This window comes from Lepisma saccharinum, chromosome 7 (assembly GCF_977018435.1).
Source record: "Lepisma saccharinum chromosome 7, izLepSacc3.1, whole genome shotgun sequence".
NCBI lineage: Eukaryota > Metazoa > Arthropoda > Insecta > Zygentoma > Lepismatidae > Lepisma > Lepisma saccharinum.
In genome coordinates this window covers 68,370,302-68,383,271 of record NC_139235.1, presented here as the reverse complement: position 1 = coordinate 68,383,271, position 12,970 = coordinate 68,370,302, and the positions used below count along the sequence as shown (strand labels likewise).

At 39.8% G+C, this 12,970-nt stretch overlaps 1 protein-coding gene across 6 annotated transcripts in view; it reads left to right on the top strand.

The window, feature by feature from the left end:
* LOC145989899 (uncharacterized) overlaps positions 1–12,970 on the top strand; it is a 267,058-nt gene that overhangs the window by 136,402 nt on the left and 117,686 nt on the right. For all 6 annotated transcript variants that reach the window (XM_083125393.1, XM_083125392.1, XM_083125391.1 and 3 more), the window contains exon 2: positions 6,437–6,526. In XM_083125393.1, coding sequence (XP_082981519.1) covers positions 6,485–6,526 — 42 coding nt within the window. In that variant the 5' untranslated portion in view covers positions 6,437–6,484. The remainder of the gene's footprint in view (positions 1–6,436; positions 6,527–12,970) is intronic.

The following is a 12,970-nucleotide window of genomic DNA, read 5'->3' as shown; positions in this document are numbered from 1 at the left end:
GGCAAGTCGGTAAATTGTCGAAAATGAGTTAACATCAGATTCATGTAGCTTCACTGATGTAGTTTATGTGGACTCAATGTCAGAACAATAGGGAGGTTAGTCACTGAGAAATTTAATCTTTAAGATTTTTCTCTACAGGGGAAGAAGGAGGTAAGTCAGTTGAATACAGGGGAAAAGGGAGGTAAGTAATTTTACGAAAGTAACTTCACCGTCTGATGATGCATCTGAAACACTACAATGCAGAATGGATTTCCACAATCGTGCGCGGGAAGAAAAAAACAACAGAAGCCTTGCACCTCATCTGGAATCTAACGAATTTCTACACCGTGCTCGACCTTATGAGGGACTATTACAAATATCAGACGAAGAGTTCAAAGATCTTCAGGAATTGAAAGTGTTCTTCACAAGAGAGTCTCAGGTTCACTACACAAACCTGCCACATGGACCTAGGGACAGAAACATTAAGGACAGCACTGCTAAATCTGAACAAGTGAATTTGTGCACCACTTCATAGTGATGTAAACTGTTACATTAAGAAAGTTTTTGTCATAACTTTTGTACTCTTGTTGAATCAATTTCTTTCATATTTCATTTTCATACAAAGAAATATACGCTTGCTTCATAATACATGTAATGAAGAACATACATCAATAAGATTAACGATTATTTGGTTCCAAACTTTAAATTTGCTATTCTGTACAATTATGGAAAACTGACTTGCCTCCTTTTTCCCCTGTAGTCTTCAAATGTCATTTTCCGTTCCTCCTAGTACGCCCCGGACATTGCCATCGAGGTTCAGGTGACCGGGCGCGCAGTCACCATAATCGTCTGCGAAGTTGTTTATTGATCTTGTGTTTTGTCATTGTGTCTGCCTCAGTTTTTATCAAAGGTGTGGAGATTTTAGTTTGAGCGCACTAAATAACAAAAGCTGGGGATTATGTGAAAATTCTTCTTGGAGGCTTTGTCTTTTTCTAAAATTTGCTTACAAATATGTGATTTATGTATTAGTTGCGAGAGAATTTTGCATATATTGTTTTTTAATTCTCGACGTTTTTCAACTTGTCTGGGCTTAATGCTGAATTGATAAAATATATGAAAAAATGTCCTGATTCTTACACGCTACACACTAACCACTGTGTCACAGAAGTCGGTGAATTTCCGGTATTGATCCATTTTATGCCATCGTTTTGCATTTCTGCGAAATACACAAATACATAATGTCGCCTCACCTCCGTCTCGTCCTGGAATTAGATGTTCTTATGTCCTTAAATTTAATCTTTTCACCATTCACCCTCACCGACGCGATTATTTGTAAGAGGCGGATAAGCGACGCAAAATAATATATTACAAATACGTACGGAAAGACTGATGCTAATTGCTTTGTGTGTAACGTTGTGGGATTTAGTTTGAATTATGGCTGAGCCTATACCACTTTGAGACAATATCCATACTGATGGCGATACTCTTACCTATTCGATACCGATGCTTGAAAATTGTTACAATTAAAAATTGTTCAAAATATTAATTAATATTAGCGGGCAAGTATTGCCCTCCAATTATAAGCAGCTTTTAGAGTTTTGCTTTAAAATATTCAAAATATATCAGAATATAAAAAAAGCATATAAAATATATAAAAATATATAGTTTTCACATAATATTGGTACAAAATCAATAGAAATTTCGAATTTTGCATAACTTAAATGATAATTAGACTCTGCGAAAGTGTCGCGCGGACCCCGCGAACGATAGCTGAATTGGTACAGCATCTGAATCCGTGAACAGGTGATCTGGACCAGGATTTTTTCCAGTCATTTCCCTGTTTCTGCGCGGTTCTGAGGCGCAGCCGGGCTTGATGCTGATCACTAGGGAAATGATTTTGAGGTGCAAAATTATGCTCGCGAAAGGGAAATAAATGGTCTGAAAATGTTTTCAAAAAGGTACTGATAATATGCCTTTATTCAGGTCTAAACCAGTTACTAATATTCTTTATGCAAATAACATACTTGGTAATAATTGCATGATGTATCCTGTATTTAGGAAGTAAACGTGGCATTCACTTGGTTACAACTTTGTTACGTACCCAATAGACCTAATACTTGTAAATAGTTGCTAAAGTGAAACAGAGATGACAGCACAAGGTGCGTAAAAGGCAGATCGCTGCATTATAGACAAATGATAGTGTATTTGGGCGTAAAAGTAAATTAGGAAGATCAACAATAATAAAATACAATGTAAGAAAAAAGAAAAGATATAAAGACGACCAAATTAATTAAGATAATGGCAAAATTAGCAAGGTGCTCATATGCAAGTATATGCGAAATGTAAAGAAATGAAAAGACTAATATAAATTTGTCTCTCCTAACAATTTTCTAAGCAAATTTTCATTTCTTTATATCATTTTCAAAATTATCTACAAATTATTATAATACTGCACTTGTGCTGTTAGAAAAAGTTACTTGTTAATATGATAAATTAATTACGTTATATAATTTACTGTACAATATCAGGGTGGTTACTCACTTGGAATTCTGGGAATTACACGTGAATTATTGGTTCCGGAAATTATGCGTGAATTATTGGCTCTGGAAATTATTCATGAATTTTGGCAAAACATTCAAAAAGGTACAAGCGGATGGTTTCTCTATTCCAACTTTTTCTCCATAGACGTGAAAAATTGCAACTTTTATTAATCCAAATCCCATTAAATTTATACATGTTTATAAGTACCCTGAGGCAACGTTCTCTCAGTTTAGCTTTTATTTTTTTAGGAAGAAAGCTGAATGGAAAATAAAACTAAATTTTCTCAATCCGATTACTTTGTTAGTGTCTTTTGTAGAACAATTATCTGGCAGACGGAAGATTATTGCAAAATAATATATATCTTGAAGTTGATTAGGTAAATTTTTTGGGTACATTGGAATCATACAAACCCTTTATATTGTTAGTATTGTTGTGTGTAAAAGGGAGGGTGAGAGCCCTTAATACGTAAGTTTCGAATAGAGAAAACATGTGCTTGTATCCTTGAATTTTTGGAAAGTTCGCCTTGAAAACCAGAAATTATACTTGAATTTTATCATGGTCCTAGTGACCACCATGAATCTTATTGCGATATCCACATTCAAACTCCACCTTTTGTCTGTGAGGATCATTTCATGTGCTGAAAATTATCTTTCAACAGAAACATAGTCAGTAGTGCTAATTTGAATACTTAGACATTACTTCGCAAGGCGTGAATGCCAAAGAGGGTCAAACTGACAAGAAAGCGAGCAAGGCAACACAGATCAGAAGTTTGCACTTGGGACTGTGCAGGCTGTAGAGACGATTGGGTGCTTAAGCTGAGAATGGGGAGGGGAGGGGCAGGACAGTTTTCTTTATCTTAGTAGGCAAGGCTTAGCATTAAGAGTCTATAGTGCAGGGGTAAAAAGTAGGGGGGAACTGTCCCATTTCGCCGCCACTGTCTGCAGATAACAGTGACGTCAGACATTGTTTGTTTTGTTTAAATTTTTGATAAACATCATATACTTGAAGGGAGGAAAATCGACAAAAAACATGTTTTAAACACGGCAGTCATTGAATTATTTCTCCACCAAACGTAGTAAATACCTCTGTGAGATATAAAAATCCTGTAAAAACCTTCAAAAAGGTTCAATTTAGGCACATAGACCTAAAATAGGTTCTGACAAGCAAAATAGGTTATTTTAGGCTCTATAAAACTCCGTCAGTTGTTGCGTATTTTAATGAAACGCTGTGTAACTTATTATTTAAAAACCTAAAATCCGAGGTCTACTTATTACGATCCCCTTGGTGGAAATTTTTATTACATCGGTTGGTGGCGCTTTCCGATCGCGACCCACAGCACTTTTTGGTTGCGCGTCACGATCACTCCACCGACTTGGAGCGCTTTGTCAACCGCAGCACCAAGTTTACACTTGTGGTTGAGAACAGTGTAGTTGGTGGCGCGTTCTAATCGACGCCCGAAGGTGGGTTACTAGATTGGACTTGATGTTAGTATTGGGAAAAGAAATGGCAAAACTTTCTGGGATTTAGTCTACTCGAATAGGGCAATTAATAAAGCAAAGGTTCTGTGATATAAGAAGATAAGTCCAGATCCAGAAGGAAGTCCCAGCTGGAGTCTAGAAGGAAGTCCATGCCCGGATCTAGACGGAAGTCCAAGTCAAGACCCAGATCCCGTAGGAAGTCCACACAAGTGAATGTGTGTGAAAGTTACGACAAGTAAATAAGAACTATAGCAATTGAAATTTCTGTAAAAGTCCGATTACTTTTATATGAATATATTCTTATGTGTTCTCAACTATAATCTTCATATACAAAGAAAGATATAATATAATCCATTAACTGTCTCCATTGGTAGGCTTACTGTCCAATTTCATTTCTAACAAGAACCCTACCCTGAAGATATGGCCGTGGTATAATATAAGGAAGGGTGCAAGTTGTTATACTGGATTACGCTCAACATTTCTATGTTTTCGAATGTAACTCGCTGACGCTTTGAGTTCAAGAGATTCTTATATGTGGAGAAACTACATTATCTTGGGAACTATTGGGGCTGCAATGATTACATTATACCATTTTATAGCTCTCGATATGCTCTACAAACTGAGACTATAGAATTTTATGTAGTTGCTCAAGAAAAGTGAAAACAATTTATTTTGCTATCCGATTTTTTTAACAAACATGAATGAAAAGGAAGGGAAAAGGTGCTGAAGCATCAAATGGGATGAATGTGCTAATCTCACGAAAAGGTGCAACAAAGTATGTGCATACTTGATTTCATGAAAATACATCTCAAACGATCGGCATGAAAACAGCTACAATTTTGGAAAAGTGCTGCACCTTAAAACCCGTTCCCTACTGATCACATCATCCCAACTAGCCGAGATCAAGAATATGTGGAGCTCTATATCCACATCACCCCCATGTGCCTTCATGGCATGTGTGCACATGCACAGAGGTACCTTTACCTTAACTTTACCCGCGATCAAAACACCAGAAAGGTATCGGCCGGTATCATTAAATAAAATCCAACCTATACCGATATATATAAAAGAGGCGTCATTAACAATTCCAACCGCACAAGTGACGTATTTCACGTCAATTGACGCAAATGAAGAACAGCTGGTGTTTTTTTGCGTAAAACCCGAGTGAAACCTGACTTTTTTTTTTTGGATCGAAAGAACGTCATAAACTGTTTAATGCCTTGTCCGCCTTGATCTGATTATACTTTTATGTAAGCCTGGTTGTAAGACGCACCGCCGGAGGTAAAACGGTGACGTCACAAGCCACAGCTGGAGGGGTTGTTTTTGTCCCGCGGCAACCGTAAAAAGAGATTGTGATGGCTCAGTCGGAGACACCGGCCCGTTTCTCCAGTGCTGCTGACGGCGGAGATAAACCTGGGGGTATGAAATGCTATTTTTATGGACACTGCATTGTTGCTAGACTCCCCCCGCACAGATTCAACCTCCACCTGTTTTAGGGCGGTAATCAGGGAAGCTGTAAAAGATTTACGCTAGGATTTCGCCCGCTTGTGTCGATGTCTCTGAAACTACTAGAGGTGGAAATATAAAATTAGGTTCTGCAGCGGGGCCGTTGTTATTTCAGGCCTCCAATAGCGGAAGAGCGCGAGCAAATTTCAAGGCCATGCTGCTTAGACCGGAGACACTAAAACGTGGCGGTAAACCTACAGGTTTGGTCATACCAGAGAGTTAGTTGGTTACTTGTTTAATCTAGGTTGATTTCACAGGGTGTCTAGCAGTCAAGAAATTATGCTTGTGGTCAAGAATTTTAGCTATTTTTTAGAGTACAGTGAATTTACATTTTTATATACCTGTACTGGGATTTGATAAAATTGAATATTTGGAAATCTAAAATTGTATTGAATTGTGGTTAAGATTTTTCACTTTGTTTCTTAAGAATTACATTCTTTTATGTGTGGAAGTTTTGTAAAAATATTAAATAATTCCCCATCCAGGATGAAGACTGAAGCATTAATTTTTACATGCATTAATAATTAAAGAAATTTAAAATACAGCTTCAGTTTTCATCGTAGCCGGACTTGTAGTTGTTTTTCATTGAATAAAAATATATATTTCCTTAATTTCTAACTACACCTAAGTAGTAGGCGATTAAATAAATGTTACGAAAAAGGGGAAAAGGAAAGAAAAAGTCAAGAATTTTGGATTTGTTTTGGTAGACATCCTGTTACAGTCCCAAATAGAGTTCCTGCACAACTCAGCTGACAATGCAATATTTCGCTGCATTGATACACAATGATCAGGTATTGTGACAACATGTTGCCTAGAAACTCAAAATTGGATTTTTGTCCATTTCGGAGAAATGACTGGGAAAACTGAAATTTCAGTTGCATTTTGTGGTTATACTATTCGTTGTGCTAATGGCTTGTATTTATCTTTCACAGGGATCGACAATGCTGTTTCTTAAGGTCAGCTGACCTGGCGAGGTCAACATGAGCGCCGTCCGGCTACACCCGGACGGGGCAGAGCCAGAAGTAAGTACTTGATTCACTTAATGTACAATCGAGTGTTTAATTTGTATTTGAAGACTGAGATTCGATCCTGCTGTGAATCGAGACAAAAATTAATCCAATTTCTTCTCAGATAAAATACTAATGTCTGAACCTACAAATAAGAGTGAAATTCGAGCCACTGTGTAATTCACTACCGGGAATCGAATTCGGAACGTATTGAGAGTACGCTATCGGAGAGGCAGGATTTTTATTGCCTAATGCCAGCCTTCCTGTCGAAATGGTTATCGTAACGTGTGTACTTACGTTCGTATCTTGGATAAAGCATCGTGTTCTTTTGAAGTCTTCCATTCGGCCGACCTTCGTGACGGAGTGGTTAACACAGAGCGCTACGACGTCAGGGGTCCCGGGTTCGAATCCAGGCCAAGGTATGGGTCTTCTTTGTGTGTGTCTTTTCATCATATCATCACTCATCTTCATCGTCGCGGTTTGCCAAAAGTGGCCGAAAACTAAGTAAAATAAACAAAATCAATCACTATCGTCGCGATGCATGGTTGCGACGTAAAATAACCAAAAATACATACGTTTCCTGTCTCTTAATGTATTTTGTACAGCAGTTTTTACCAATTATGTCTAATCGCAAAGTGAGGTTAAATGGTGATTGCGTGAAATGTATGAAGCGTCACAAGGTATAGTCGACACGCTAGCTACGTTAACGACCGGCTACCTTTGAAGTCAACGGAGCGCGCCCACCAGCTGCAACAATCACATTCAACCCACAGTGTTGCCACACATCTACTCTACGCCACCTTGTCTCTCCCCCGTACTAGCACCTTACCACGGTCTCCACATTGAAGTTGCAAAGTACGGCAACAGCGTATCCGCAGTCATGTGACTGAGACTCCACGTGGAGTGGATGAGCAGAATGACAGCTGCGCCCATTGGCTGAAGGTTGAGTGTGATTGGACGAAAAAACTCGCCCGCTGTTTTTCCCCACCCATGTTCGTGGCGGCAGCTCTCTTCAGATCTTGGCCGTTAACCAAGTAAACGCGTCATGTATACAGTGTCACCAGCAATGAAAATGGGACACCTAGATCCTGAAATACTCACTCCCTGCAAGGCGTTAGGTGTGGTGCGTAACTCTGCGGCGGTGGTAGAAGTTGCCACTTAAAATATGCTATTAAAATCCACTTATCGCCGTAGACTTAGGCAACACACACAACGTCTTGCAAGGAAGCGAGTATTTAAGGTGTCCCATTTTTATTGCGTGTGACTGTATGTACACCTATATTCAGGCCACGACTTAAATTATACGACTCATACTCGTAACCTTCGGCGGCTGTGCGTGTTAGACAGTTTTCAGACCGAAGCGACACGCGACATACCAAGCCGCACAAGCATGCGTTCGATTGGTCAAATCCTCAAGTGACACGCGGGTTTCACACCGCCAAACGAAATAGCACCTGCACTTTGTTAAAAATAGAGAAAAAAATCAATGCTCACGCACCACCACCCGACCTAGACGACACGATGCACGATATTGAAAAGACACTCCATGTCCGAGCCGCAAGCGACACGTACAGCTTACCATGTCACTTCGACACAAAAGGTTGCGTTTATTTCTGAAGGCAGGTTTCCAAGTAACACGTCTCAATTGTCGCTTCGGTCTGAAAGCTCCTTTAGCATCACATTACGTATACGGAGGGGATGTTTATGGATGCCTTGCGGGTGATCCAGAACTTTGTAGATCAAGGCACACTGAGGGAAGTAACAACATGGGGTTGTGATCTTAATCAAGGGCAGAGTCAAGCCAAAGTGTAAGCAGCCTTGTTTGTATTCCTGATTAACAAACACTGCCCGAAGTGGGTGCATATCCTGCCACGTAAGTGTTGACGTTCATTACTTCCCCCCTCTTCCATTCATTTTGTGTCGTCTTCCAAACTTTGGAACTTGCCCAACACTTGGGGCTGCAACATCTGGAGTGTTCAAGGAGATGTAGAGGAAGGCGGATGCGTGTGCTAGATGCAACTAAACAAGAGGCAAGACTGGCAGTCTGAGTTGTAATAATCTTTCGTACAGCAACTGGGCTGAAATCTTCCCACTGGTGGCAACTAGGCAAAACAGTATTCTCCGTGGCTGACTAGGCTGAAATATCTTCTACTCGTAACAAGTGTGAAATTATTTTCTCCACTCGCAACAAGTCTGAAATTATGTTCTCTACTAGCGAAATTGTCTTCTCTATACTCGCAACAAGTTTGAAATTGTCTTCTCTACTCGCAACAAGTCTGAAATTGTCTTCTCTACTAGAAACAAGTCTGAAATTATCTTCTCTTCTCGCTACAAGTCTCAAATTCTCTCGCAATAAGTCTGAAATTGTCTTCTCTACTAGAAACAAGTCTGAAATTATCTTCTCTTCTCGCTGCAAGTCTCAAATTCTCTTCTCGCAACAAGTCTGAAATTATCTTCTCTACTCGCAACAAGTCTGAAATTATCTTCTCTACTCGCAACAAATCTGAAATTCTCTTCTCTTCTCTTCTCGCTACAAGTCTCAAATTCTCTTCTCGCAACAAGTCTGAAATTATCTTCTCCACTCGCAAAAAGTCTGAAATTATCTTCTCCACTCGCAACAATCTGAAATTATCTTCTCCACTCGCAACAATCTGAAATTATCTTCTCCACTCGCAACAATCTGAAATTATCTACTCTACTCGCAACAATCTGAAATTATCTACTCTACTCGCAACAATCTGAAATTATCTTCTCTACTCTCAACAATCTGAAATTATCTACTCTACTCGCAACAATCTGAAATTATCTTCTCTACTCGCAACAATCTGAAATGATGTACTCCTCTCGCAACAATCTGAAATTATCTACTCCACTCGCAACAAGTCTGAAATTATCGTCTCCACTCGCAACAAGTCTGAAATTATCGTCTCCACTCGCAACAAGTCTGAAATTATCGTCTCCACTCGCAACAAGTCTGAAATTATCATCTCCACTCGCAACAAGTCTGAAATTATCGTCTCCACTCGCAACAAGTCTGAAATTATCGTCTCTACTCGCAACAATTCTGAAATTATCGTCTCCACTCGCAACAAGTCTGAAATTATCGTCTCCACTCGCAACAAGTCTGAAATTATCGTCTCCACTCGCAACAAGTCTTAAATTATTGTCTCCACTCGCAACAAGTCTGAAATTATCGTCTCCACTCGCAACAAGTCTGAAATTATCGTCTCCACTCGCAACAAGTCTGAAATTATCGTCTCCACTCGCAACAAGTCTGAAATTATCGTCTCTACTCGCAACAATTCTGAAATTATCGTCTCCACTCGCAACAAGTCTTAAATTATCGTCTCCACTCGCAACAAGTCTTAAATTATCGTCTCCACTCGCAACAAGTCTGAAATTATCTTCTCTTCTCGCTACAAGTCTCAAATTCTCTCGCAACAAGTCTGAAATTGTCTTCTCTACTAGAAACAAGTCTGAAATTATCTTCTCTTCTCGCTGCAAGTCTCAAATTCTCTTCTCGCAACAAGTCTGAAATTATCTTCTCTACTCGCAACAAGTCTTAAATTATCTTCTCCACTCGCAACAATCAGAAATTATCTACTCTACTCGCAACAATCTGAAATTATCTACTCTACTCGCAACAATCTGAAATTATCTTCTCTACTCTCAACAATCTGAAATTATCTACTCTACTCGCAACAATCTGAAATTATCTTCTCTACTCGCAACAATCTGAAATGATGTACTCCTCTCGCAACAATCTGAAATTATCTACTCCACTCGCAACAAGTCTGAAATTATTGTCTCCACTCGCAACAAGTCTGAAATTATCGTCTCCACTCGCAACAAGTCTGAAATTATCGTCTCCACTCGCAACAAGTCTGAAATTATCGTCTCTACTCACAACACTTCTGAAATTATCGTCTCCACTCGCAACAAGTCTGAAATTATCGTCTCCACTCGCAACAAGTCTGAAATTATCGTCTCCACTCGCAACAAGTCTTAAATTATCGTCTCCACTCGCAACAAGTCTGAAATTATCTTCTCCACTCGCAACAAGTCTGAAATTATCATCTGTACTCCCAACTAAGCTGTAATAATCTCTATTGACAAGTAGGCTAAAGTAACCTTCTCAACACGACAATTTTACTGAAGTAATCTTCACTACTGGTGACTAGACTGAGACAATATCATGTACGTCTAACTAGGCTGAAATTAACTTCTCTGCAGAAAGTAGACTCTAGTAACATTCCTTTATTGACAACGAGACAACTCCTTCCACAGATAATTTGACTGAAATAATCTTCACTGCTGGCACTTGGGCAAAACAATATTCTCCATGCCTGCCTAGGCTGCAATTATCTCCTGTATTCCCAACTATCTTTAATAACCTCTGGATGTGTAACGGGTTGATAGGTAGGCTGAAGTACATGGCGATTTTGCTGAAATAACCTTCTCTACTGGCAACTAGGTTGAAATTATCTTCTCTCTTGGCAACAAGACAATTAGGCTGAAATATTCCACGGTAACTGACATTATGTAAGCTTCTTTATTGGTAGATTCTAATATTGACTGCTACAAAAAATACATGTAAATTCTTCTACGACTTAACTCACTCTTAATACTAATAACAGACAGTAGTCTTGATGAAAATAGCTTAGAACACAGCAGGAACAAAGAGGAACACAAAATTTGCACTGTCTGTAGATGGAGAACTGTATGCCTTGCCAATATTTAAAAGTTTCTGTTTTTTTTTTTTTAAAACTTGAAATTGCTTTTGTTCCTTGATTTGTTGTTTTTAAGTCCACTTTATGCACAGAAAGGCTAATCGGGACTGGACCTACAGTTTAAAGTGGGATCCAAACCACTATGTGCCTCCACCGGGACGTGACCCCTTGATTACAAAGCAACGACAGTACCACTGCGCCATCGGGGAGGGCCCGGTTTTTGTTTGTTCCTGTTTGTACAAGAGCGTGAGGGTTAATATCAGACATGTTCCGGTTTTAATCAAAATATTTATCCGGTAGGGATAGCAGTGTTTGTTCTCGGACTGGAAAGAAAAAAAAGTACCGCATCGGCTTTCCACGTTCGCAGTGGGAACGTGCAATTCCTTGCGCACGTGCTCCCCCACTAATGACGGCGAAACAGAGGATTACGTGAAGAACGTGTATAATTGATTGAGTCCTTGTCGAATCGCATGCAACATGCCAGCTACTCGTGCTCCGGTCAATTTAATCTTATCGACGCACGGGTGCGGAAGCATTGCGAACGCATTCTCCCATCTCGCCGAATGAAAAAAAATCTCCTAATGGGTTTTCACAAACTCTTTCGCACACAGCTACCGAAAGATGTGTGGTATTTTAAATTCAATTCGAAGTTTCTCACTGGGATACACACACCCAGTGAAGAATATTGCAATATTAACACCGTGAATTTTATTTTACAAAGTTGCAAATTTCTTTCCCTGCTTCTCTGTATGTTTATTTCCTTTAATTAATTACAATTAACACTTTTCTATCGTTCGATAGAAACCGTTACCAATACTCTTGCCGATTCCCGCCTGTACCGATAATTGTAACAATTAAAAAAGTTGTTCAAATGAGTATTCCACTGCAATTTGGTTTTAAATACAGGGTATCTACAAATGATTGATAACTTACAAGGGTTGGATAAAAAGTAATGGCAACACTGCTGTCCCGTGAAAGGGGTGAGTCACAGCGCCACAAGCGTTTCGTGGCTGATAAAGGAATGTCAGACGAGGAAGTACAGTGAGTGGGAGCGATTGTATGTTATTCAGTCAAAAACAGCAGTACTCTGAAGCAGAGGACGAGAGTGCAAGCGCCCTAACAATATGTTTAGGCAAGAAGAACAACGTCTCTCAGGCAGACGGTCAACGCAGCCTACTTCTGCACCTTCTTGCAACACCACCTTCGTCTCGCATTAAGAAGGAAGCGACGGCACGGTGTCCCATCATCCTGCTTGACAATGCAAGGTGTCACACTGCGAACAATGTGACGGTGCTCCTGCATAACTGGTAGTGGGAGGTACTGGAACATCCGCCGTATTCACCAGTATGAGACCGTGTGATTACGACCGTTTTGTCAAAATGAAGGAACCACTGGACGGGAAGCACTACGACGCGCGCGAAGCGATCATACGTGCTATAGGGCGGTCACTGCGGGACATCAACAGAGATGGACGCGCTGACGGTGTACGACGCCTTCCATACGTGTGACAGAAGGTCGTAGAGATGAGGGGCGATTACTTTGAAGGAATGTAACACGTGCTCCTCTGCCAATACAGTCAAGTACCAATTATACCAGTGTTGCCATTACTTTTTATCCAACCCTTGTAAATAAACCAAATCAATCAATGATTAGTGTTGAACAAACTTGATTCTGTTGAAAAGTAAGTGCAGTTTAACACCTAAAACATACATGTTAAAGCAGCACAGAA